General features: G+C 46.7%; 1 protein-coding gene across 17 annotated transcripts in view; it reads right to left on the reverse strand.

Moving 5' to 3' along the window:
- Positions 1–10,794: 10,794 nt before the first annotated feature.
- LOC105731432 (zinc finger protein 418) overlaps positions 10,795–27,770 on the reverse strand; it is a 28,482-nt gene continuing 11,506 nt past the window's right edge. For 3 of the 17 annotated variants that reach the window (XM_064367407.1, XM_012473167.2, XM_064367408.1), the window contains 6 exons: positions 26,056–26,183; positions 24,072–24,157; positions 22,684–22,765; positions 20,347–20,476; positions 15,850–18,324; positions 10,796–11,786 (listed from right to left, as the gene is read on the reverse strand). In XM_064367407.1, coding sequence (XP_064223477.1) covers positions 16,514–18,324; positions 20,347–20,476; positions 22,684–22,765; positions 24,072–24,157; positions 26,056–26,088 — 2,142 coding nt within the window. In that variant the 5' untranslated portion in view covers positions 26,089–26,183 and the 3' untranslated portion in view covers positions 10,796–11,786; positions 15,850–16,513. The other 14 variants (XM_064367409.1, XM_064367410.1, XM_064367406.1 and 11 more) reach the window with 12 other exon arrangements.

Here is a 27,770-nt window from a genome sequence, read left to right on the forward strand (position 1 = left end):
CTGGATTTGGATCATGTCCCTCCTTTGTTCAAAACTCTCCATGGCTTCTATTATCCTCACAATGAATGCACAGCCCTCAGCCTGCTTGCTCTTCCAGGAGGAGCTCCGCCTCACACTTTGTTCTCAACAGGCGCCTGTGGACCCCAGGTTCCATACTCCCGGTTCTGTCCATCTCCAAGCCATTGCCTGAGACCCTCCCTGTGCCTGTCTCTCTCTCCCCACCGCATCCAACGGGTTTCAGATGCAAGTGAAACCGCTTTAGCAAAGTTATAAATAACTGAGGAAATGATGACAGTGAAAGAAATCAGACTCCATCTTGCTTCTAACATTTAAGCTGTCCTTGTTCATTCCTGAGCATAGGCTGAATATACTTTGGGAAGGAATTCAGTTCATGGTTTGACTCTGAAACAAAATTGATAATAATAGCCTTTTCCTCAAAAGACCTCCTTCTTGCCTGGGGACCAGCCTGCTTTTGCAGGACTAACAAACTAGCTACAAGATTAGAAATTACGGTTTAGGGGTCATGCAGCTTCTGGCTCCAACAGTCTGAACCGCCCCAAGTTGCTCCTGAAGTTATCTTCAGGATTTACATCGCTACTGTAAAACTTAACATGAGTGCTGGAGGTATTTTGCAGATCTTGCAGTGGGCGGATCAGCTGATACCGCCCAGACCGGTAATCTGGGTCAGTCAGTTCTGCCATTCCACCCAGAATAGAAAACAGTAAGAAAAACTCACTTCAACCCTCTGTGAATCCACCTCCAACCTGACCAATCAGCACGCCCCACCTCCCAAGCCACTGTCCGCCAAATTAATTTTGAGAACTCTAATCCCGGAATGCTAGGGGAGACTGATTTAAAGAATAATAAAACTCTGGTCTCCCGCAGAGCCGGCTCTGCGTGAATCAGTGTCTCCACTGCAATTCCCGCGTCTTCATAAATCGGCCGTCTACGCAGACGGCAAGACGAACGCACTGCACGGTTACACGGGGACCTCTCCCGCGAACGCGTCACCGTCCCTACGCGGGGTACCGGCTACAGACCCCTGAGCAAGAGCTGCCCCCTCGCTGCGTTAGGACCTCGGTCACGATGAGGTGACCTCAGGGCACAGAATGGCGCCACAATTACCTGAGCTGGAAGCCTCGGCGCGGCCGCTGCCATCGGACACCCCGGGGAAGGCACAGCCCGGGAGCGGCGGGCGCCGTCACGGAGCTGCAGAGCCGCCTGTGTGCCGCGGGGACGATTCCCCTCCGCCTTCTGAGTTCTGTCACCGCGGTCCCACTCAGCGCTCAGGGAACCCTCTCTGGGAAAACAGGCGCTGATCACCGACCAACATGGCCGCCACTAGGGGACGCCGGAAGTGACGGCCTTTCGTTACTCGCACACACGGAAGTGCCTTCCTTCCGAGCCCTTATTGGCTCCGCCGCGCTGAGGGTCAACCAGAGCTCTCAGGGTAGCGTAGTTCCCCGGGTTCCACGGTGGTAATTAGGGAGCCACACAGAGGCGAGTCTGCGGGAAAAGCACGCCGTCAGGTCAGGGGCTGTCTTTAAAAAGCGAGTCGTTGGCCCGGCGCAGTGGCTCACGCTTGTAATCCCAGCACTTTGAGAGGCGGAAGTGGGCGGATCACGAAGTCAAGAGATCGAGACCATCCTGGTCAACATGGTGAAACCCCGTCTCTACTAAAAATACAAAAAATTAGCTGGGCACGGTGGCGCGTGCCTGTAATTCCAGCTACTTAGGAGGCTGAGGCAGGAGAATTGCCTGAACCCAGGAGGCGAAGGTTGCGGTGAGCCGAAATCGCGCCATTGCACTCCAGCCTGGATAACAAGAGTGAAACTCCGTCTCAAAAATAATAATAATAATTTTTTTTTAAAAAAGTGAAATCAAAGTGGGATGTCAGGGATCTGCCTGAATTTCCCATCTGACAGCCCAGAGGAGATTCTAACCCACGTATTTATTCTTTGTGAACAAGTGATTATTATTATTATTATTATTTTTTTTTTTTTTTTTTTTGAGACGGAGTTTCGCTCTTGTTACCCAGGCTGGAGTGCAATGGCGCGATCTCGGCTCACCGCAACCTCCGTCTCCTGGGTTCAGGCAATTCTCCTGCCTCAGCCTCCTGAGTAGCTGGGATTACAGGCACGCGCCACCATGCCCAGCTAATTTTCTGTATTAGTAGAGACGGGGTTTCACCATGTTGACCAGGATGGTCTCGATCTCTTGACCTCGTGATCCACCCGCCTCGGCCTCCCAAAGTGCTGGGATTACAGGCTTGAGCCACCGCGCCCGGCCACAAGTGATTATTTTTAATAAGCAGATGCTCAGTGTTTCTTCATAGACTAAAGATGGACTAAACAGGCAAATAGTGCCTGTTAACTGCTGAGATAGAAATAAGCTAAGAAACACTCTTTACAAGTCAGCAATGGGGACAAGTTCAAATATCCTGTGTTTGGGGAGCTGGTTTAACTAGTGCATGACCGGTACATACTGTTTGCTTATTCTAGCAGTTTCCTGTCTGGGGATGGCTCAGTATTCCTTCCCAGGTGTTCCTCGCCATCACCTCTCAGCAAACAACATCTACTCCATCACACACACACATAGGTCAAAACTTTCTCCAGAATCCTCCCATTCAATTCAAAGTCATCCTTCTCCCCACTGAGATAGATGCATATTCTGATTGCCTCCTTTGGAAAGGCTTATCAGAAACTAAAAAAAATGCAACTATTTGTCTCTCACCTACCTGTGATCTGGAATTCCCTGCTTCAAGTTGTCTCCAGGCCTTCCTAGATGGAACCAATGTACTCCTTTTTTTTTGAGAGGTAGTTTCCCTCTTGTTGCCCAGGCTGAAGTGCAATGATGTGATCCTCCGCCTCCTGGGTTGCAGCAATTCTCCAGCCGCAGCCTCCCAAGTAGCTGGGATTACAGGCATGCGCCACCTTGCCTGGCTAATATTTGTATTTTTTAAATTAAAGATGGGGTTTTACCATGTTGGTCCGGCTGGTCTCGAACTCCTGACTTGAGGTGATCCACCCGCCTCACCCTCCCAAAGAGCTGGGATTGCAGGCATGCGCCACCATGCCTGGCTAATATTTGTATTTTTTAATTAAAGATAGCGTTGTTGGTCTGGCTGGTCTCGAACTCCTGACTTCAGGTGATCCACCCGCCTCAGCCTTCCAGAGCTGGGATTACAGGCATGAGCCACCGTGCCCAGCCCACCAATGTACTTCTTACATATATTCACTGATGTCTCATGTCTCCCTAAAATGTATAAAACCAAGCTGTAGTCGGGCACAGTAGCTCACGCCTGTAATCCCAACACTTTAGGGGCCTAAGGCAGGCAGATCAGGAGGTCAGGAGTTCGAGACCAGCCTGACCAACATGGTGAAACCCCTATCTCTACTAAAAATACAAAAAAATTAGCTGGGCGTGTTTGCACGTATCAGGCCTAAAGTCCAAGCCTGGCCATTATAGCCTTGATGACCTGCACGTACACCTCTGGGTGGTCCCCAGGAGCTAGAAAGTCTGAAGTAACCACAAGTAACCAGGTGGCCACAGAAAGAAGCAACTTGTTCCTGCTTCAACTAATTGCTCTCCCGCTGTAACCTGCAACCTGCAACCATTGTTCCTGCTCAGCCTTGCGGAATTTCCCCCTTGGACATTGGGTTTCTCAAGACCCCCACCCCTGTAACTATGTAATTTACCTCACCCTCCCCTCTGCTTGCAACGGATAACCCCACCCTTATGATAATGCCTATTTGTATTATATGACCCCTACCTTTGTAATCATGCATCCCATGATGCCCTTCCCCTCCACAAGATAGATTTCCGAACCCTAACCCTGTGACCATGCATCCTGTGACGCCCTTCCCCTTCCTAAAATAGATTACCACCTTTAACTAACCACTTGCCCCAACCTGTAAAACCATCCCACAGTCCTCTGCTGACTCTTTTAAGACTCATACAGCCTGTAGCAGGGTGAATAAACAGCCTTGTTGCTCACACAAAGCCTGCCTGGTGGTCTCTTTATGAGAGCAATGGCGTGACAGCATACACCTGTAATCCCAGCTACTCAGGAGGCTGAGGAAGGAGAATCGCTTGAACCCGGGAGGCGGAGGTTGCAGTGAGTTGAGATTGCGCCACTACACTCTAGCCTGGGTGACAGAGTGAGACTGTCTCAAACCAAAAACAAAACCCAACAAGCTGTACCCCAACCACCTTAGGAACAGGTCGTTGGGACTTCCTCAGGCTGTGTCACGGGCATGCGTCCTCAACCTTGGCAAAATAAACTTTCTAAGTTAACTGAGACCTGTCTCAAATTTGGGGTGTTCACAAATCACCTGTAGCATTAAATTAATTGAGCAACACTTTAACGCACTTAGTACTGAGGGAATGTGTTCTCTTTCCGGGTCCACAAGGGGGCGGAGTTTTAAGGGCAAGAACTTCCCAGCACCTTGCCCCTCTCCTATCTCTCTCCATCCAGGAGATTTAACGGTTTATGTTTAAATTTCACAGTAGTGGGAAGAAATAAGTCAATCACTCCAGCGGAAGTTCTGAGAAACTTTCATTGGCCCGTCTCTTAAGAGAAGGTGGGGGTTCCTCGCAGGTTAAAAGTCCCCTTCTTCCACACCCCTTTGGACCCCATGTTTGGGTCCCCTTCCACGAACGCGCTCTCGTGGAAGCTGCTTTCCTCTCCTGGATTCCATCTTTCTGGATTCTCTCTCAGTGTAAGAGGAGCTTTCCTTCTCTGGTTTCACCCCTCTGGGAATCCTTTTCACTCAGTGTGACAGTTAGCTGTTGGTCACTCCTTCTCCTTTCTCTTTCTCTACTTAAATAAATCACTTTCTACAACACTTCTTGAGTCCGGCATTTACTGCGCAGTGTGCCATGGTCTCCTCACCCATTCTTGGGGAGTGACAGACCAAGAACCTGAAGAAACATCCTCTCATGGGAACTGAGGGGGCTCCCCTGAACCCCAATATAACAGTATCCTTTACTTGATATTCTAACTTATATTAAACTCCTTTTAGGAATTTGACTTCAGTCTTATAAATAACAATAAAAGAAATGGTAGCTTAGTAGTGGTAATGGACGCAGTCCTCAAAAGTGGTGTTCTCCATCTGGTCACACTGGGCATTTGTTAGATCCGTAAGTTCATGTCATTGATGGGAAGTTATCAGCATTCATTTACTTTTTTTTTTTTTTGGAGACAGAATTTCACTCGTTTCCCAGGCTGGAGTGCAATGGCGCGATCTCGACTCACCGCAACCTCCCATGTTCAAACTATTCTCCTGCCTCAATCTCCCAAGTAGCTGGAATAACAGGCATGTGCCACCATGCAAGGCTAATTTTTTGTATTTTTAGTAGAGACAGGTTTTCTACATGTTGAACATTGATTTATCTTTTTTATCTTTTGAACACTAATTTATCTTAAGAGAGCAGGGAGTGCTCTGCATGAGGAATTAATATTACATGAGAGAAACAGTTGTAAAATGCAAGTTACAAAAGGCTATTAACACTGACTAGCTAGGCCTTGCTGGGTGGCTCACGCCTGTAATCCTTGCACTTTGGGAGGCCAAGGAGGACAGATCACGAGGTAAGGAGTTTGAGACCAGCCTGGCCAACACAGTGACATCTCGTCTCTACTAAAAATACAAAAATTAGCCGGGCATGGTGGCGCACATCTTTAGTCCCAGCTACTCAGGAGGTTGAAGCAGGAGAATTGCTTGAACGCGGGAGGCGGAGGTTGCAGTGAGCTGCGCAAAGACAGCACCACTGCACTCCAGCCTGGGTGACAGCGAGACTCCGTCTCAAAAAACAAAACAAAATCCACTGACTAGGTAATTATTCAACAGTTTTGACACAAGTGGGTCTATGGAGACATCAGTAGATGGTGAAAAAACTTAGGCTCTCAGAGAAATGTTAGCACTGATGTCTAAGAGATGGGATTATGCTCAGCACAATACTGGAATGGTCACTCTGATGATTATGGCTTCAAAATGAGATTTTCTTTTTTATGAGATGGAGTCTCGCTCTCTTGCCCAGGCTGGAGTACAGTGGCACAATCTCGGCTCACTACAACCTCTGCCTCCCGGTTCAAGCAATTGTCCTGCTGGGCATGGTGGCTCATGCCAGTAATCCCAGCACTTTGGGAGGCAAAGGAGTGTGGATTGCCTGAGGTCAGCAGTTCAGGACCAGCCTGGCCAAATGATGAAACCCGGTCTCTACTAAAATCACAAAACTTATCCAGGCATGGTGGCACATGCCTGTAATCCCAGCTACTCGGGAGGCTGAGGCAGTAGAATCGCTTGAACCTGAGAGGTGGAAGTTGCAGTGAGCAGAGATTGCACCAATGCACTCCAGCCTGGGCGACAGTGAGACTGCGTCTCAAAAAAAAAAAAAAAAAAAAAAAGAGATTCTCCTGCTTCGGCCTCCAGAGTAGATGGGATTAGAGGCATCTGCCACCACGCCCAGCGAATTTTTGCATTTTTAGTAGAGATGTGGTTTTACCATGTTTGCCAGGCTGGCCTCGAACTCCTGACCCCAGGTGATTTACCCGCCTTGGCCTCCCAAAGTGCTGGGATTACAGGCATGAGCCACCGCACCAGCCAATTCTTCCTCATTCTTTGAAGCACTGAGTAATACTAGTTTGGAGGGAAAAAATGCACCTCCTCTACCATCTACTAGAGGCTGAGATCACAGTATCCAATGAGCTCAGAAACTGGAGGCCATCCTGGGCGACACAGCAAGACCACCGCTCTAAAACACAGATAAATTAATAAATTGAAGGCTAGGTGCGGTGGCTCACACCTGTAATCCCAGCACTTTGAGAGGCCAAGGTGGAAAAATAAAGGAAAAAAAAAAAAAGGCCGAGATGGGCAGATCATGAGGTCATGAGGTCAGGAGACCGAGACCAACCTGGCTAACATGGTGAAACCCCATCTCTACTAAAAATACAAAAAACATTAGCCGGGCGTGGTGGCACATGCCTGTAGTCCCAGCTACCTGGGAGGTTGAGGCAGGAGAACTGCTTGAACCTGGGAGGTGGAGGTTGCTGTGAGCTGAGATTGCACCACTGCACTCCAGCCTGGGTGACAGAGCCAGATTCTGGGTCAAAAAAATAAACAAATAAAATTAAGTTAAATTAAAAATAAACAAATTGAAAGCTTACATTAATAGAGTTGAGGCTTGCAGTATAGTATTATCCTTATAGGATTCTGTCTACACATTTGTTACTCTGTGTTACGTGCTCCAATACGTTTCTAATCACGTTTTTTGTCCGACATGAAAAAAATAGTCATACTTTGGATGCACATCTGCATGTTGGTTTTCTCACTTAACAACAGGTTTTTAAAAGAAAAAGGAAATTTTAAAAAATCAGATCTCATGAGACTAAAAGAAAAAAGAAATTAAACATATGTCTTTAATAAAGAAAAACTGGCCGGGCATGGTGGCTCACGCCTCTAATCCCAGCACTTTGGGAAGCTGAGGACGGAGGATCACAAGGTCAAGAGATCGAGACCATCCTGGTCAACATGGTGAAACCCCGTCTCTACTAAAAATACAAAAATTAGCCAGGCGTGCTGGCACGTGCCTGTAGTCTCAGCTACTCGGGAGCTGAGGCAGGAGAATCACTTGAACCCGGGAGGCAGAGGTTGCAGTGAGCCGACATTGTGCCGCTGCACTTCAGCCTGGCAACAGAGTGCGGAGGCTGAGGTGGTAGGATTACTGGAGCCCAGGAGTTTGAGAGCAACCTGGGAAACACAATGAGATGCCATTTCTATTTTTAAAAAATGAATGGAAAGGGTAGGCACGGTGGCTCACGTCTCTATGAGGCATGAACCTAGCACTTCAGGAGGCCAAGGCAGGTACATCACCTGAGGTAAGGAGTTTGAGACCAACCTGGCCAACATGGTGAAACCCTATTTCTACTAAAAATACAAAAACGAGCCGGGTGTGGTGGTGGGCATGTCTACTTCAGCTACTCAGGAGGCTGAGGCAGGAGAATCACTTGAACCCAGGAGGCAGAGGTTGCAGTCAGCTGACACTGCGCCATTGCACTTCAGCCTGGGCAATAAGAGTGAAATTGCATCTCGAAAAAAAAAAAATGTAAATATAAGGTCAAAGAATTAAAAGGCGGCCAGGTAATCTTAGCACTTTGGGAGGCTGAGGCAGGTGGTCATGAGGTCAGGAGATGGAGACCCTCCTGGCCAATATGGTGAAACCCCGTCTCCACTAAAATACAAAAAATGATCAGGGCGTGGTGGAGCATGCCTGTAGTCCCAGCTACTCAGGAGGCTGAGGCAGGGGAATCACTTAAATCTGGAAGGTGGAGGTAGCAGTGAGCCAAGATTGTGCCACTGCACTCCAGCCTGGTGAAAGAGCGAGACTCTGTCTCAAAAAAAAAAAAAAAAGGCTGGGCATGGTGGCTCACGCTTGTAATCCCAGCACTTTGGGAGCCCGAGGTAGGTGGATGACCTGAGGTCAGAAGTTTGAGACCAGCCTGACCAACATGGTGAAACCCCATCTCTACTAAAAATAATTAGCTGGGCATGGTAGTGAGCGCTGTAAATCCCAGCTACTCAGGAAGCCGAGAAAGGAGAATCACGTGAACCCAGGAGGTGGAACTGCATGAGCCGAAATCATGCCACTGCACTACAGCCTGGACGAAAAAGTAAGACTCCATCTTAAAAAAAAAAGTCCTGTAACCTAAATATATGTAGTATAATCACTATTCAGTGAAGATATATTGTTTTAGAATTCACATAATTTCTACACTGTTCTCCTCAAGTGTCCAGATCATATCATCACATTAGCAATGCACATTCCTCAGGTACAGACTGTGGTTTCTAAATGCAATTTCTCATTAAACAAATCCACAATTCTTTTAAAAGAGATGATATGATATCTCAGCAGGAAATTTTTAACATGGCTGTGGAATACATTTTTACTAAGTGAGAAAGTGAGCAAAATGTAAGCGGCTAACAGGACCTTTTCTTTTTTTTGAGACGGGAGTCTCACTCTGTCGCCAGACTGGAGTGCAGTGGTGCAATCTCGGCTCACTGCAACCTCTGCCTCCCGGGTTCAAACAATTCTTCTGCCTCAGCCTCCTGAGCAGCTTAGATTACAGGTGCATGCCACCACACCTAATTTTTGTATTTTTAGTAGATACGGGGTTTCATCATGTTGGTCAAGCTGGTCTCAAACTCCTGACCTTGTAATCTACCCGCCTCAGCCTCCCAAAGTGGTGGGATTACAGGCATGTGCCATCTCGCCCAACTAATTTTTGTATTTTTAGTAGAAATGGAGTTTCACCATGTTGGCCAGGCTGGTCTCGAACTCCTGACCTCAAGTGATCCATCCACTCGGCCTCCCAAAGTGCTGGGATTACAGGCTTGAGCCACCACCCCTGGCCTAAAAAGCAATTTTTGAAGGACTAGTGATACAACTCATTATTTTGAAAACCGTTAGAGTGAAGTTATCAAGCACTTTGTCCTACTAATGTACAATCTGTAATTTAGGGTAAACAGGTAGATTAGGAAAAAACTCCTTCTTTTTTTTTTTTTTAAGACGGAGTTTCGCTCTTGTTACCCAGGCTGGAGTGCAATGGAGTGCAATGGCGCGATCTCGGCTCACCGCAACCTCTGCCTCCTGGGTTCAGGCAATTCTCCTGCCTCAGCCTCCTGAGCAGCTCGGATTACAGGCACGAGCCACCATACCCAGCTAATTTTTTGTATTTTTAGTAGAGACAGGGTTTCACCATGTTGACCAGGATGGTCTCGATCTCTTGACCTTGTGATCCACCCGCCTCGGCCTCCCAAAGTGCTGGGATTACAGGCATGAGCCACCGCGCCTGGCCCTAAAAAACTCCTTCTTTATAGATCATGTCTACCTAACAGTCTAAACAGAAATATAAGCCGAAGAGAATTTTTCACTTACAAGTAGACATTAGTAAAAGTAAGTTACTTGTGGGCCTGCATGGTGGCTGATGCCTGTAATCCCAGCACTTTGTGGGGCCAAAGTGGGCGGATCACTTGAGCCCAGGAATTTGAGACTAGCCTGGACAACGTGGTAAAACCCTATCACTACAAAAAAATACAAAAAATTGGCCAGGTGCAGTGGCTCACGCCTGTAATCCCAGCCCTTTGGGAAGCCGAGGCAGGCGGATAACAAGGTCAGGAGTTTGAGACCAGCCAGGCCAATATGGTAAAACCCCATTTGTACTATAAAAATACAAAAATTATCCAGGCATGGTGGCATATGCCTGTAGTCCCAGCTACTTGGGAGGGCGAGGCAGGAGAATCGCTTGAACCCAGAAGGTGGAGGTTGAAGTGAGCCAAGATGGCGCCACCAACTCCAGCCTGGGTGAAAGAGCGAGACTCCGTCTCAAAAACAAAAACAAAACAGAAACAAAAAATTCGCCGGGTGTGGTAACACGTGCCTGTAGTCCTAGCTACTTGGGAGGCTGAGGTGGAAGACTGCTTGAGCCCAGGAGTTGGAGGTTGCAGTAAGCCAAGATTGTACCACTGCACTCCAGCCTGTGTGACAGAGCGTGTCTCTGTTTAAAAACAAAGAAACAAAAAAACGGGCCGGGCGCAGTGGCTCATGCCTGTAATCCCAGCACTTTGGGAGGCCGAGGCGGGTGGATCACGAAGTCAAGAGATCGAGACCATCCTGGTCAACATGGTGAAACCCTGTCTCTAAAAATGTAAAAAATTAGCTGGGCACGGTGGCACGTGCCTATAATCCCAGCTACTCGGGAGGCTGAGGCAGGAGAATCGCCTGAACACAGGAGGCGGAGGTTGCAGTGAGCTGAGATCGCGCCATTGCACTCCATTGCACTCCAGCCTGGGTAACAAGAACGAAACTCCGTCTCAAAAAAAAAAAAAAAAAACAACGTAGCACTCTGCTTCTAGGCCCCTCAGAATATTGTTCCATTTATTTATTTTAATCAACTTTTGTGTTTCCATCCCAGAGCAGTATTGTTTTTTTCTGATTGTGATACTTAGTTGGAAATAGTGGCTACAACATTCACATTTGTTGCCAGGATGGTACCTGCACTTACCACATTCTTGCAGGTGGGAAAAGAGGGCATCTGAGCCCCGGGATAAGATTTTAGATTCCATGACCTCATCTTGTTGTTGGGAAGAAACTATCATTTCAGCGAAAAGTGCAGACAAAGTGTCTGCAAGAGGACTGAAGGTTATCTCTGGAAAACAGCTTGGAGTGAGGAAATTAGTTATTAATGTGGGTGAATAAAGTTACCCATTGAAAATAACATAAGAAGCAGAAGAGTATCTGTGAAGCGTGTAAATAGGTAACTCCCCATGGGAAGTGAGTAGAGGACGCTGAGCTCTAAGTTCTGAAATAATTAAGTGGAGCCCATGGCGATCCTAGAACTTAGATAATATAAAACGGTTTCTACAAAGTGGGCATTCTTTCCATTTCTCAGAACTCAGAGGAAATACAAACTTGGAACAAAAGAAATGGTAGAATACAAAGATGTTAAAGAGCCGAGCGCGGTGGCTCACGCCAGTAGTCCTAGAAATTTGGAAGGCCGAGGCAGCTGGACCACCTGAGGTCGGAAGTTCGAGACCAGCCTGGCCAATGTGGTGAAACCCCATCTTTACTAAAAATACAAAAATTAGTCAAACATGTTGGCACGCACCTGTAATCCCAGCTACTTGGGAGAGTGAGTCAGAAGAATCTCTTGAACCTGGGTGGCGGAGGTTGCAGTGAGCCAAGATCGTGCCATTGCTACTCCAGCCTGGGCAACAAGAGTGAAACTCTGTCTGGAAAAAAAAAAAATGAAGATGTTGAAGAATGGAAAGAAAGTCCTGGTATATCATACTGTTTCACTGCTCTGGAATCTATAAATATTGTCACCCTGGGACACTTATTCTTCTATACAAAATCAATAACCAGCTCACAGCTCTTGTGGCATTGAACAACAAGTATTCCTTACAGCAAAGTCACACTACTACAAAATAAATGCGGGCCAACATTAAGATTTGTTGGTTCACTACTTTCTTATTTCTTTTATTTTTGAGATGGAATCTCGCTCTGTTGCCCAGGCTAGGGTACAGTGGTGTGATCTCAGCTCACTGCAACCTCTGCCTACTGGGTTCAAGCAATTCTCCCTGCCTCAGCCTCCCAAGTGGGTGGGAGTACAGGCATGCACCACCACGCCTCGTTAATTTTTGTATTTTTAGTAGAGATGGGGTTTTGCCATGTTGGCCAGGCTGGTCTCAAACACCTGACCTCAGGTGGTCTGCCCGTCATCTTCGCCTCCCAAAGTGCTGGGATTACAGGCATAAGCCACCACGTCTGGCTGATTTTTTTTTTTTTTTTTTTTTTTTTGAGACGGAGTTTAGCTCTTGTTGCCGAGGCTGGAATGCCATGACATGATCTCTTGTTGCCCAGGCTGGAATGCAATGACGCGATCTCTTGTTGCCCAGGCTGGAATGCAATGACCGATCTTGGCTCGCTGCAACCACTGCCTCCTAGGTTCAAGTGATTCTCCTGTCTGAGCCTCCCGAGTAGCTGGGATTACAGGCATGCACCTCCACGCCCAGCTAATTTTGTATTTTTAGTAGAGAGGGGTTTCTCCATGTTGGTCAAGCTATCTCAAACTCCCAAACTTATGTGATCCACCTGCCTCGGCCTCCCAAAGTGCTGGCATTATAGGTGTGAGCTGCCATGCCCAGCCTATTTTCTTATTCCTTAATGAAATGGAAAACATTTTTTTCCACAAAGAAGTTCATTTTTGTGAAGCAACAGACATGAATAGACACTTTATCTAAAAATAAATACCCGTTTATTTAAAAAATGAGAATTTAAAAGTCTAACCATACTCTCTCAATAAGAATTCTCAGACACTGGTGGTAGGAATGCAAAAGGAAGCAATCATTTTAATTTAAGTCAGTTTGGCATTTCTTAAAAAGTTTTACCTACCATGTGACTCAGGCACTACACATGGAGATATTAACAAAAGAGGAGTAAAATATATGAAGAATTATATTCAAAAGTTAGAAGCAACTCAAATATACATAAAGGGATGGATTAATATGCAAACACTTATGTTTCACAGCATGTCATACTTCTCAGCAATATCTAATGATATATCATCACTAATAGCAAAATAAATTATATAGTAGGGAACCCAAAAATGTAAAGAGGAAATACTTTATAATATCAATCTTATAAAATTCCAGAAAATACAAACTAATCTGTTTTAAAGCACACTAAACCAATTGTTGTCTGGAGAGCAGAGAGAAACATCCTATTAAAAGGCTCATCTGGGCACAGTGGCTCACAGCTGTAATCCCAGAACCTTGGAAGGCTAAGACAGGCAGATCACTTGAGGTCAGGAACAAGCCTGGCCAACGTAATGAAATCTCGTCTCTAGTAAAAATACAAACATTAGCCGGACGTGGTGGTGCACGCCTGTGGTCCCAGCCACTCTGGAGGCTGAGGCAGAAGAATCGCTTGAACCCAGGAGGAGGTTGCAGTGAGCTGAGATTATGCCACCGCACTTCAGCCTGGGCAACAGAGTAAGAGTCTGTCTCAAAAAATAAAATAAAATAATAAAATCTAGGCATAGTGGCTCAAGCTGATGGTTCCAGCTATTCAGGAGACTGAGGTGGAAGGATTGCTTGAGCCCAGGAATGTCAGATTACAGTGAGCTATGATCATGCTGCACTCCAGTCAGGTGACAAAGTGAGACCCCAACTCTTTTTAAGACGAGGTTTCACCATGTTGGTCAGGCTGGTCTTGAACTCCCAACCTCAGGTGATCCACCCGCCTTGGCCTCCAAAGTGCTTGGATTACAGGCATGAGCCACTACGCCTGGCCCTAACCCCAACTCTTAAAAAATAAAAAACAGGCTGGGTGCGGTGGCTCACACCTGTAATCCCAGCACTTTGGGAGGTCAAGGCAGGTGGATAATGAGGTCAGGAGTTTGAGACCAGCCTGACCAACATAGTGAAACCCCATCTCTACTAAAAATATAAAAATTAGCTGGGTGTGGCGGCACGCACCTGTAATCCCAGCTACTCAGGAGGCTGAGGCAGGAGAATTACTTGAACCCAGGAGGCAGAGGTTGCAGTAGCCAAGATCACGCCATTGTACTCCACCCTGGGTAACAGAGTGAGACTCCGTCTCATAAATAAATAAATAAATAAATAAATAAAATAAAATAAAATAAAATAAAAAATGGGTCAGGCGCAGCGGCTCATGCCTGTAATCCCAGAACTTGGGAGGCCAAGGCGGGTGAATCACGAGGTCATGAGTTCAAGACTAGCCTAATCAACATGGTGAAACCCCATCTCTAAAAAAATAAATAAGTAAATATTAAAAATTTAAAAAAATAAAAATATAATAGGATCCAGGTAAACATGAAGGAGATGGATAAGTTATACTTTCGTGGGTTTCTATGAAAGTCTATACTTACCGTATGGTACAGTTTAAAGATGTATAGTTTACTGAATGTCATTTATACCTTATTACAGCTTTAAAGAATTGGTTCAAAAGAAAATGTGGGCTGGACATGATGGCTCAGGCCTTTAATCCCAGCACTTTGGGAGGCTGAGGGAAAAGGACTGCTTCAGGAGTCAGAGGCTGCAGTAAACTCTGATCTTGCCACTGTACTCCAGCCTGGGTCACAGAACAACACCTTGTCTTAAAAGGAAAAATAAAAAAAAAGAAAAAAGAAAAACATGGATTTCCCAGTATTTTTGCCAAATACGCTTGGCAACTATACAAAATCTCCTTATACCCTAAGTGGGGCACCTAGTATCTGCAGTAGCAAATACTGATGAGCCAGGAAGGCAATTTTCATCTGATTAAATTGGAACACTGGTCACAAAGACCATATCACTCGACTAAGAGATCTCCCTTCTCCCTATCCTCTTCCTCCTTCCAATGCACGAATGACCTTGAGGTGAACAGCAGAGAAAGGGTACAGGAATCCACAAAACCTTTAATATTATTTTCTTCGACAATGGTCTCAGCTACACGAGATTCGTAATTATGGAGGTTCTGTACCTGACTGTCCACCGCATACACAGTGACTGAATCATTCCTGGTCTCCTTTTTAAAGATGTGTATTCCAACTCTGTTCTTGCAGTCTCCTCCATTGCCTATAAATGCCGAAATTCTATAAACTATGATTTTCTGCTATAGTTTCATAACCTGGGATACCACCCTATGAAACTTGGCATATCAGGGCACATGGCTGCACTGCAGGACCTAGGCGACAGATTACCCTCAGCAGTACTAAGCAGAATGCAATATCTCGAGTAAAAGAGAGAAGAATTTGATGATGAATTTAGAAGCACCAGATGATGTCACAAACACTGTTCCCTTCTCAGGATGACCTATAAACCCAGAAATTACTGGAGTTATCTAGTCAACGATTAAGTTCTGGAGTCTTTGGAGGCCTTGGGCAGCCATGAAAACCATGGCGTAAGTGAAGAGACAGTATGTTCTATCATCATATTGTCCCCTGAGGCACACAAAATCTAGTGATCCCAACCAAAGCTGTTTGCCCCTTTATGACAGCAGAACACAGTTGTTTCCAAACCACCCCAAAGAGTAAATACAACTTGCAAGATTGAAGAAACAATAAGGCCTTAGTCACTGCCCAGATCAGAGCAATGGGAGGCAGAATGTTCTTTGGTTGGATACTTAAGGGCTAAAAAAAAATTCTACCTGAAGAATCACATAAGACCCCTTAGATTCCTGAAAAAAGTACTCCATATTTTCAAGCCGACAGACGACTCCTATGGACTGGTACTTAGATCCATGGTCTCACTCATCAGAAATGAGAAAGGAATGACAGCTGAGACTACTCACCAATTCCTCTGGCCAGAGGAGGACAATCAAGGTTTACTTCCAGAACATCATCGGTGAATGATGCACTGTGAACACCTACCACGTGGCAGACATAATGGCTTTTGCCAGATAACTGGCAGTCACATAAATCTGGCAAGGGAACAGGACAGGGTGAAAAACGCCATGCAGCTCCAACATAATCTTTTTTTTTTTGGAGACGGATATTTTTTGCTCTTTTTGCCCAGGCTGGAGTGCAGTGGCACAATCTCAGTTCACTGCAACCTCTGCCTTCCAGGTTCAAGCAATTCTCCTGCCTCAGCCTCCAAATAGCTGGGATTGCAGGCATGTACCACCTCACCCAGCTAATTTTGTATTTTTAGTAGAGATGGGGTTTGTCAATGTTGGTCAGGCTGGTCTCAAAACTCCCGACCTCATGTGATCCACCTGCCTTGGCCTCCCAGAGTGCTGGGATTAGTGTGAGATACTGCATCCAGCTGGCTGAAGGCTTTCTTACATTCATCGTACTCAAGGGGCACTTCTGCAGTGGAAGCTCTTCTGCATGTAATAAAGCAAGACTTCTGCATAAAGAATATCCCACATTTGTCACATTCATACGGTCTTGATTCAGTAAGAACTCTGATCAAGGAGACGCAGAGGTTTAGCTAAATAATTTCCCAAATTTCTTTCACTTATAAGGACTTTTTTCAGTATGAACTCTTTGATGTCGAAGGAGAGAAGAGCTTCGATGAAATGATTTTCCACATTCACTGCACTCATAAGGCCTTTCTCCAGTGTGGACTCTCCTGTGTTCATTAAGACTGAAGCTTTCAGCAAAGGATTTGCCACATTCGCTGCACTCGTAAGGCTTTCCTCTAGTATGAAGTCTCTTATGTTTAAAATGTGCAGACCTTCGAGTAAATGTTTTTCCACATTCACTGCACTCATAAGGCCTTTCTCCAGTGTGAACTCTCCTGTGTTCAAGGAGACTGAAGAAGAATTTCCCACATTCTCCACACTCATAAGGTCTTCCTGCAGTGTGAGTTTTCTGATGTCTTAGGAGGGAAGAGCTTTGATGAAATGATTTTCCACATTCTCCACACTCATAAGGCCTTTCTCCAGTATGAACTCTCCGATGTCGAAGGAGGGAACAGCTTTGAGGAAATGACTTCCCACATTCACTGCACTCAAACGGTTTTTCTCCAGTGTGAACTCTCTGATGAATACGAAACCCAGAGCTGTCCTGAAATGATTTCCCACATTCGTTACATTCGTATGGCCTTTCCCCAGTGTGAACTCTCTGGTGTTCAATAAGGTGGGACTTGCCCCTAAATAATTTCCCACACTCCCTACACTCGTAAGGCCTTTCTCCACTGTGGCTTCGCTGATGCTGAATGAGGTTGCCCTTTCGACTAAAAGATTTTCCACATTCTCCACACTCATAAGGCCTTTCTCCGGTGTGACCTCGCTGATGGTTCCTAAGGTGTCCCTTTCGACTGAAAGATTTTCCACATTCTCCACACTCATAAGGTCTTTCTCTAGTGTGAACTCGATGATGTTCAGTGAGGGTGCCCTTTTGACTAAAACGTTTTCCACATTCTTCACACTCATAAGGTCTTTCACTAGTGTGACCTCGCTGATGCTGAAGGAGATTGCCCTTTTGAGTAAAACATTTCCCACATTCTTCACACTCATAAGGTCTTTCTCCAGTGTGAACTCGTTGATGTTTAATGAGGGTACCATTTTGACTAAAAGATTTCCCACATCCTCCACACTCATAAGGTCTTTCTCCAGTATGAACTCGCTGATGCTGAACAAGGCTGCCCTTATTACTAAAAGATTTCCCACATTCTCCACATTCATAAGGTCTATTCCCAGTGTGACCTCTCTGATGATTACTGAAGCTATCATATTTGCTAAAGGACTTTCCACATTCACAGCAGTAACATCCTTCTCTAGGGAGAAGTCTCTGCTGTTGAACAAGTATGTGTTTGGTGCTAGAATGTTGCATGAATTCTCTACAGCTATAATGAGTTTTTCCCCTCTGAAAGGGAGAAACACACTCAGTTTTGCTATTTGACTTCTCCCCAGTGTGAGTGGCCTGAAGTAATACTGAGCTGGGCGAAAAGTCCTTTCCACTCTGAATGAAGACAGATGATTCCTCTGACACATGGAACTTACACCTCTTCATAAACAATGCTTCCTCAACACTGCTTCTATAGGGTTTCTCTCCAAGGTACTGATTCTGGTGCTGATGGTTTGAACTATCATACAATTTATTCCCCCACGCCTCACACCTGTGCAGTTTCTGCTTGTGATGTCTTCCCTGATGACCTGCCAACTGCAAAATGTCTCCCAAGATTGCACCACACATTTCACAGGGGTGAGCCTTCTTGAGAGACACACCTGCCCTAGGAGTGCTGACCTGAGACACTCTTTGTAAAATAGAAATGTTCTGCTTAGAAGGTGCCTCCTCATCTTCTGATTCACACCAACAACCTGAAAGCAAGAAAAGAATTCAAGTTAACTCTGGTGGGAAGGCACAGCCCACCCACAAGTGTGCCTGACAAACTGAGGAATTACTCCATGGAAATATTTGCAGGCACAGAATGTTGGCATCACATGAAAGATGAAGCTGTCATTACTAGGCTATTTAAAGGTCACAGAATGCAGGAGGCCTCTGTGACCTTTATATAATATGAAGGGCAGGCTGGGCGCGGTGGCTCACGCCTATAATCCCAGCACTTTGGGAGGCCGAGGCGCGCGGATCACGAGGTCAGGAGATCGAGACCATCCTGGCCAACATGGTGAAACCCCATCTCTACTAAAAAATACAAAAATTAGCTGGGCATGGTGGCGCGCGCCTGTAGTCCCAGCTACTTGGGAGGCTGAGGCAGGAGAATTGCTTGAACTCAGGAGGTGAAGGTTGCAGTGAGTTGAGATCCCGCCACTGCACTCTAGCCTGGCGTCCGGCAACAGAGCAAGACTCTGTCTCCAAAAAAAAAAAAAAAAAAAAAAAATGAAGGGCAGAAGCGTACATGCAACATAGAGAATAGAGCCAGGGTCTCACTCTGTCACCCAGCATGGAGTGCAGTGGCACAATCTCTGCCTCCTGCTGGGCTCAGATGATCCTCCCATCTCAGCCACCACAGTAGCTAGGACCACAGGTGCACGCCAACATGCCTAGCTTTTTGTAGAGATGGGGTTCTGCCATGTTGCCCAGGCTGGTCTTGAACTCCTGGGTTCTAGAAATCTGCCCACAGCAGCCTCCCAAAGTGCTGGGTTTACAAGTGTAAGCCAAGGTGCCTGGTATACAACTCTTTCCTTTGCGAACCACTTCTCTGCAGGAAATTACCTCATGACATGTTAATGCTATATAGAAGGATATGTCCAGGCCTAAGAAATTAATTACAAGACAACAGTTTAACAATGTGTACACACTGATTAATACACAATGTGTATGCCACTTTTGGAGAACACTCTGGAAGGAAATATGAGAAAATAAATGGCTGAGATGTGGAGTCCAGAGAGTTGAATATTCGTTGGGGGATGGATATCAGAGTACAAGTGACAAGGTGTACAACTGACAAGTCTGATGCTCTCAAGAATGGAGAAGACAGAAATAGTGTCTACTGTCCACAAAAATACTAATCAAATATAATAGGCTTCTGGTATGATTTGAATAAAATCCCAACCTCATGCCCTCCCACCAGGTGCCACTCCTCAGTGACAAGCTCCCTCTGAGAACATGAGGCTGAGCCTGGATTCAACTGCATCTTCTGTAGCACTGAGGACTCCTCACCCCACTACCAAGATGATGAAGTACATGAAACCTGGATGCCATAAGTACTAAGGGAAAGATAGGGCAGAAGTGGGACAACTAGCCTCTGGCAGCAAATACTGATAAGCCAGGAAGGCCATTTCCACCTGAATAAATTGAAATGCTGGCTAGTCACAAAGGCCACATCACTGGACTCCCTATTCTCTTCCTCCTGCCAATATGTGCTGGATAGTTTTTGAGCCAACGGTGGCTCAAAACATGAAAACACACGGGAAAGAAAACTAATTACTAAAAACAGAATTTCTAAGGAGGGTCTTACCTTTGGTCTATGTAGGCAGTGACAATGTGAGTAATGACAATTCCTGCTACAGGCAGGCATAAAGTAATGTCAGCTAAAGGAAGGAAATAGAACCTGGACACACAGAAGTCTCAGATATGGACAAAGTCAAGCAACGAGGGGACAAGCAAGGCGAAATGCATTAGACTAACTACAAGAGTCTTGACTGACTTCTTCCCTGAGAGTCTGCAGCAAAGCAGGTATTGGAGCTGCTCAGGGAGGGAGGTCAGTGTAACCTCTAGCCTGGTGTGTAACCTCAGACCTATCAACCACAAAACCTGTCCAGAGAGGTGGGGAAGAAAGCTGTGCCCATGGTCTTGACAAGAGAGTCAGTCTTGCCAACGGTAAAAAGGGGAAGGGCAGAGACTTATTCAGGAAGTAGGGGAGGGTGTGAAGAACTTACCCAGGGAGGATATAAGTACCCAGTTCTCCAGCATCACGTCATGATAAAGGCATCTCTGAACCTCACTAAGGAGACTCCATTCCTCCCGGGAAAAGTTCACAGCCACATCTTCAAATGTCACAGTGCCCTGCTGTGATGGTGACAGATGAAACCACAAACAGTTCCTATGCTGAGGTACTACAATCCACCTCTCCAACATACCCCCACTTGCCCGTCCTCCTCCCAAGATCCTCAGCACAGAGGAGAAAACAGGTCCACTGGTGCTTTTGTCTCTTTGTGGGACCACTGGTCACTCAGTATAGCCATAAGCAAATAAGAAGTAGGGGAAAAACAGGGATCTATGCTGTGCTCTTACCATAAAAGCCAACGTCTCTGGTATATCCAAATTCACATAAAGCCCAGTGCAGTTGCCTGGGTCCATCAGACATACTCCCTCTCTAAATACACAGTCTTTTTTTCTTCCTGAGGCTGGAGTGCAGTGGTGTGATCTCGGCTCATTGCAACCTCCTGCCTCAGCCTCCCAAGTAGCTGGGATTACAAGCCCCTGCCACCACACCTGGCTAACTTCTATATTTTTAGTAGAAATGCGGTTTCACCACATTGACTAGGCTGGCCTCAAACTCCCGATCTCAGGTGATCCACCCGCCTCAGCCTCCCAAAGTATCAGGATTATAGGCGTGAGCCACCATGCCCAGCCTTACACATCATTCTTTAAACAACACAGGCACATGCCATGGCCACCCCAAGGTGACATCCCCCAACCATCAGCCTCTTTTGAACATTAACACAAATCAGTTTTGGTTTTTCTTTTTTTTGAGACAGAGTTTCGTTCTGTCGCCAAGGCTGGAGTGTAGTGGCGCAATCTTGGCTCACTGCAATCTCTGCCTCCCGGGTTCAAGCGATTCTCCTGCCTCAGCCTCCTGAGTAGCTGGGACTACAGGCACGTGCCACCACACCTGGCTAATTTTTTGTATTTTTAGTAGAGAAGGGGTTTCACCATGTTAGCCAGGATGGTCTCAATCTCCAGACTTTGTGATCTGCCTGCCAAACTGTTGGGATTACAGGCGAGAGCCACCGTGCCCAGCTTTCTTTTTTTTTTTTGAGACAGAGTCTCTCTCTGTCACCAGGCGCCAGGCTGGAGGGAAGTGGCTCGATCTCCGCTCACTGCAACCTCTGCCTCCTAGGTTCAAGCAATTCTCCTGCCTCAGCCTTCCCGAGTAGATGGGACTACAGATGCGTGCCACCACGCCCAGCTAATTTTTTATATTTTAGTAGAGATGGGGTTTCACTATGGTGGCCAGGATGGTCTTGATCTCTTGACCTCGTGATCCGCCCGCCTCAGCCTCCCAAAGTGCTGGGATTACCAGGGTAAGCCATCACGCCCGGTCTTTTTTTTTTTTTGAGACGGAGTTTCCCTCTTGTTGCCCAGGCTAGAGCGCAATGGTGCTATCTCAGCTCACCATAACCTCTGCCTCCTGAGTTCAAGCAATTCTCCTGCCTCAGCCTCCTAAGTATCTGGGATTACAGGCTGTGCCACCATGCCCAGCTGAATTTGTAATTTTAGTAGAGACAGAGTTTCTCCACGTTGGTCAGGCTGGTCTTGAACGCCTAACCTCAGATGATCCGCCCGCCTCAGTCTCCCAAAGTGCTGGGATTACAGGCACGAGCTGCCAAGCCCAGCCAGTTTTGCTTTTTTTTCGAGACAGAGTCTTGCTCTGTCGCCAGGCAAGAGTGCAGTGGGGCGATCTTGGCTCACTACCACCTCCTCCTCCCAGTTTTTTTTGTTAAGCAATTCTCCTGCCTCAGACTCCCGAGTAGCTGGGATTACAGGTGTGCACCACGACACCCAACTAATTTTTATATTTTTAGTAGAGACAGGGTTTCACCATGTTGGCAAGGATGCTTGATTTCTTGACCTCGGGATCTGCCCACCTCAGCCTCCCAAAGTGCTGGGATTAAAGGCATTAGCCACCGCACCCAGCCCAGTTTTGGTTTCTTTTAGTCAGGTTCTCCCTTGGTTACCCGACAGGTTCTAGAAACTTCAAATCCCTTGGTTCAAGTGATTCCCAGGCTTCAGCTTTCTGAGGAGATAAGATCATACGTATGTGCAACATCAACCACTTTTTTTTAAGAGATGGGGCCTTGCTACATTGCCTGGGCTGATGTCAAACTCCTGGCCTCAAGCAATCCTCCCACCTCAGCCTCCCAAAGTGCTAGGATTACAGCATGAGCCTTCAAACCTGGACAACAACTTTAAGTGTTTTAATCCCCTTCTTTCCCTTCTACTGCTGAGTGGGATTCTCTCCTTAAGGTTATAGTGTTGGGGAAACAACTCACATCTGAGACTGTACAGACGCCATCAACAGCAATTTCAACATCAAATAACTCACGCTGGCAAAGAGGGCACGTGGGGGTTGCACTATGGATAACAGAGGGAAACCAGAGACTGTGTTATTCACACTTTGTAAGACGAAGAGAGTGTGATAGTCCTTGATTTCTCAAGAGGGTACCATTCACTTGTTTTAATAATTCTGAGTAGGAATGGAATTGAAACTTAGCACAAAGTATAATAACCAGAAACTGCGTCTGACCCCTTGATGAAAAGGGTTGTTAGGCCAGGATACATTATCCAACAGAGCAGAGTGGGAAGGGGATTTTGCGCTCAGGTCATTTGACGTCATACAGTATCACCACACATCAAGGTGGCACATCACATTCGGATTTCATTTTTGGCCTTACTACATGGCTGACAGAATTCAGAGTATGCTTGGCAAATTCATGAAGGATCCAATATTACCACAGAATTCTCATGGTTCCCAATAGCAATGCAGTCCCAAGTCATTCTATGAAGGCCTCCTTGCATGTTATGGAGATACCACCAGAGAACCAGGTGTGGCTTTAGATATCCACGGCCCTATTCCACTTCTGTGATGCACTTGCTGACTCCTTTACAATCGTGACTTTCCTCTGTCCACCCAGAGTCATTTAAATCCCAGTCCCTCGTTACAGAGAATGGTCTAAGAAAAGTGAAAACAAAAAGAATAAAATAAAATCCCAGGCCATCAGTCATCCATCCCAGGCCTAGTGTCTGTCACAGATAACCACATTTAACCTGACCATATCAGGCTGAATGAAAACCCCCAAACACCAACAAAGTTATCTCAAAATCTTGATGCATCCAGAGTGATGAGTAAGTATCAGCCTTGGCCCAAGTGTCACCTTCCTTCAATTATTTCTGGGATTCTTCTTACATCTCATATCTATTCTTCCCCTGGAAGCTTATGTCCCCTGACAAACCATGGTGTCTCATATACCCTACCTTCATGAGACCCTAGCTCTTTCTCCTGTGGCAATATCAGCCAGGAACCTAAGAAAGAAATTCAGCCCTCAGCCTCCAACCATCCCTTCCTGGCCCCCTAAAAGAGTTACCACGATAATATGAAGTGTGTCAATGTCATAATGGAGGCTAAACTATCTCAGACTCTTAAGGCCAAAACAACACTTTTCATATCCCCAATGAATATGATACCTACCAATTGTGTGCACATCTCAAGTTGATGCAGCTTCCATCACTATAGCTGCTAAGACCAAAAACCTTGTAGTCATACCTGATTCCCCTTTCACACCCTCACGGTCCATTAGAAAATCTAGTTGCCACTTACAAACTGTCAATGTTGAATCCAGCCACAACTCCTTAACCATTAATATGGTCCATTAACTCTCACCTGCATTGTTGCAGGAGCTTAAACTCCGATCCTCTTTCCTCCTGCCTCAAACACAGTGTGTTCTCTTCTTTGGAGCCAGATGATGCCTGCAAACAAATGGGACTTGGTAACATCACCTCCCCACCCCCGCCCCTCAACCGATCATTTTTACCTCTAAGCATTTCATGACCTGGTACCAACTCTGTAGTTAACCTTCAAAGTATGTTTACATGGGTTGACAGAACTAGAAATACCTCCATACACTCTGTCATGTTCTTAGGATTCTGAGTTTAGGGTTTCTCCAGTGTTCTCAGATCAAAGGACTGAAAAAAAAATGGCACGTAAGGGTCCCAGGACATACAAGCTAGAGAACATGTGAATGGGGGATAAGACTGGTAAGGAAACGGAACACCCTCCAACTCCCCTCCAACTCCCTCTGTGAGTTCTTTTTTTTTTTTTTGAGACGGAGTCCAGCACTGTCACTAGGGCTAACGTGCAATGGCTTTATCTCGGCTCACGCAACCTCTGCCTCCCGGGTTCCAGCGATTCTCCTGCCTCAGCCTCCCGAGTAGGTGGGATTACAGGGATTACTGTCATCAGGTCCGGCTTTTTTTTTTTTAATAGTTTTAGTAAAGACGGGGGTTCACTACGTTGGCCAGGCGGGTCTCGAACTCGACCTCGTGATCCACCCATCTCCACCTCCCAAAGTGCTGGGATTACAGGCAGCCACCGCACCTGCCTGTGGGTGGGTTCTTTAAGGGCTTCTGCAGCCAGGAGTGCCTGAGGGGAAGGCAGACATTAGAGGATCTGGTAAGCTGAGGTCTCCATGAACCTTTTCTTTTCTTTTTTCTTTTTTTTTTTTGAGACGGAGTTTCGCTCTTGTTACCCAGGCTGGAGTGCAATGGCGCGATCTCGGCTCACCGCAATCTCCGCCTCCTGGGTTCAGGCAATTCTTCTGCCTCAGCCTCCCGAGTAGCTGGGATTACAGGCACGCGCCACCATGCCCAGCTAATTTTTGTATTTTTAGTAGAGACAGGGTTTCACCATGTTGACCAGGATGGTCTCGATCTCTTGACCTCGTGATCCACCTGCCTCGGCCTCCCAAAGTGCTGGGATTACAGGCATCAGCCACCACGCCCGGCCCAGTTTTTTTTTTTTTTTTGAGATAGAGTCTCGCTCTGTCCCCAGGTGCCAAGCTGGAGTGCAGTGGCGCGATCTCGGCTCACTGCAACCTCCGCCTCCCGGGTTCAAGCAATTCTCCTGCCTCAGCCTCCTGAGTAGCTGCGACTACCGGCTCCCGCCACCACACCCAGCTAATTTTTGTATTTTTTTAGTACAGACAGGGTTTCACCATGTTGGCCAGGATGATCTCGATCTCTTGAACTGGTGATCCGCCCGCCTCGGCCTCCCAAAGTGCTGGATTACAGGCGTGAGCCACCGCGCCCGGCCTCCATGAACCTCTTCTTGTCCCTGGAGCCAGGTGACCGCGTGCTGGCTGGCTGACCTGCGTGTCTCAGTGAAAAATGTCATCGCTACCACCTATGAGATCTACTAACAAGGATCCAACCTCCCAGAACCCCAAGGTGCTCATCCCCTCTCTCCACTATGTCCTTCTGGCCTTTGGAAAACCTTAAAAGGCTGCACTTGGATCACGTCCCTCCTTTTTTCGAAACTCTCCGTGGCTTCTAGGGTCTTCACGGTGAATACACAGCCACCAGCCTGCTCTTTCAGGAGGACCGTAGTCTCACATGCTGTTCCCCACAGGCGCCTGGGGACCCCAGGTTCCTTCCTCCCGGCTCCATCCATCTCCAGGCCACTGCCCGCGCCCGTCGCTCTCCCCACCCGCATCCCACGGGTGTCAGAAACGGGGACCTCTCCCGCGAGCGACTCAGTGTCCTGACGCCGGGTCCGGGCTGCACACCTGAGAGCAGGTGCCGCTCCCTCGCTGCTTCAGGACCCGGGTTAGCATGAAGTGACCTTAGGGCAGGTAAGGCGCCACAATTACCTGAGCCGGGAGCCTCAGTGCGGCCGCCGCCATTCGAGTACGTGGGGAAAGCACGGCCGGGAGCGGTGGGCGCCGTTACGGGGCTGAAGATCCGCCTCTGTGCAGCGAGAATGACTCCTCTCCACCTGCTGGGTTCAGACACCGCAGTTCCGACCCACGGCTCCGAGGCCTCTCACCTCACAAGCCTCAGACACTCAACGTCAACCAAAATGGCCGCTACTAGAAGACGCCAAAGTCCCGCCCCTACGTTACGTGCGCAAACAGCAACACCTTTATTCTGAGCCCTCACTGGTTCTGCCGCGCTGTCATTCAACGTAGAGCTTCCTGGGTAATGCAGTTCCCCAGGTTTCAACGCAGTAAAGGTGCCGCTTCCCACAGGCGCTTCTGCAGGAACTCCCAATTCCACCTCAGGGGTTCATTAAAGCGCGCATCCTTCTAGAGCAGAGGATGCTGTCGCCCCTCCTTAGAGGCATATTGAGATTCCTGGGGAATCCCTGTTTGTAACTGACCACCCAAGTGTTTGCAAAAATATTAAATCACATTTTTGGGCCGGACGTGGTGGCTTACGCCTGTAATTCCAGCACTTTGGTAGGCCGAAGCAGGAGGATCACCTGAGGTCAGGAGTTTGAGACTAGCCTGGCCAACATGGTGAACACCTGTCTCTATTTTTTTAAAAGTTAAAAAAAAAAAAAAAAAAAAATCGCATTTTTGGAAATTCAAGCTCCCATGCGCTAGAAATATGAATGCCCCCAAAGGCTAGAAATCCAAATTCATGCATCACTTTAAACAATCGTTTAAACACAAAATGCCTGCATTGGAAGCAGAGGCAGATAAACATTACTGTTATAACTCACAAGAATTCACTCTTGTTACCGGATGGAAAGTCTTGACTGAGTTCTCCAGGTGGTTGGAGCATTGAACAAATAAGTGAACAAAACGCACAAAAAAAACCCAGAAGAATTAACCAATGCAAGTGCAATTTACTGAAGTGAAAGAACCCTCCACAGAAGTGGCATGTAGGACTGGGAGCAGGCGAGCAAGTGGCTCAAGAGCCCTGATTACGTTTTTTTAAGGTTTTATCAGATTGCTGCAAAAGCAATTGCGGTTTTTGCCATTAACAAGCTAGAATTTTTTAACACCCCAAGAGTTCTTTAAAGGCCTCCAATCCTATGAAGAATCGGTGCACGACCAATCAGAGGCTGAAGTGGAGACGTCTGTCTTATCACAGGAGTGAGGATGTGGCCTGTGTGATGCCTAATCTTGCCTAGAACTGGCTGCACCTGCTGTTCTTTTGCTCAAGCCTTCATCCTTGGTTATCCTAATGCCGTATTCTCCTGCCTCACTCTGAGACATTAGAGTTGGTTTCTCAGTCTACAAGGGACAAAAGAGAACTAATCCAGCTAGGACCATGCCAAGGAAGACAGAGATGGGCCTGGCTAAAGCAGGACTACAAAGGTGAATCTCTGTCGTTCTCACAGAAAAACAACTGTCCTGCCTGTTAAGTCAATAATTGTGTCCGACTGATTGAACAAAACATTTATTCATGTAACATCCCTCACTTGGCATTCTAACTTACTATATTTTCAACCCATTTTAGGAACCTGAAATTAGGAAATCAGTCTCAGGTAAAGCACAATGAGAAGAATCCCAGCTTGGTATTGGTAATGGTGGTGATGTCACCTGGGGACACTGGGCGTATGTTAAACTACTGAGCT

This window comes from Aotus nancymaae, unplaced genomic scaffold (assembly GCF_030222135.1).
Source record: "Aotus nancymaae isolate 86718 unplaced genomic scaffold, 86718_ANA_hifiasm-v0.15.2.pri h1tg000069l, whole genome shotgun sequence".
Taxonomy (NCBI): domain Eukaryota; kingdom Metazoa; phylum Chordata; class Mammalia; order Primates; family Aotidae; genus Aotus; species Aotus nancymaae.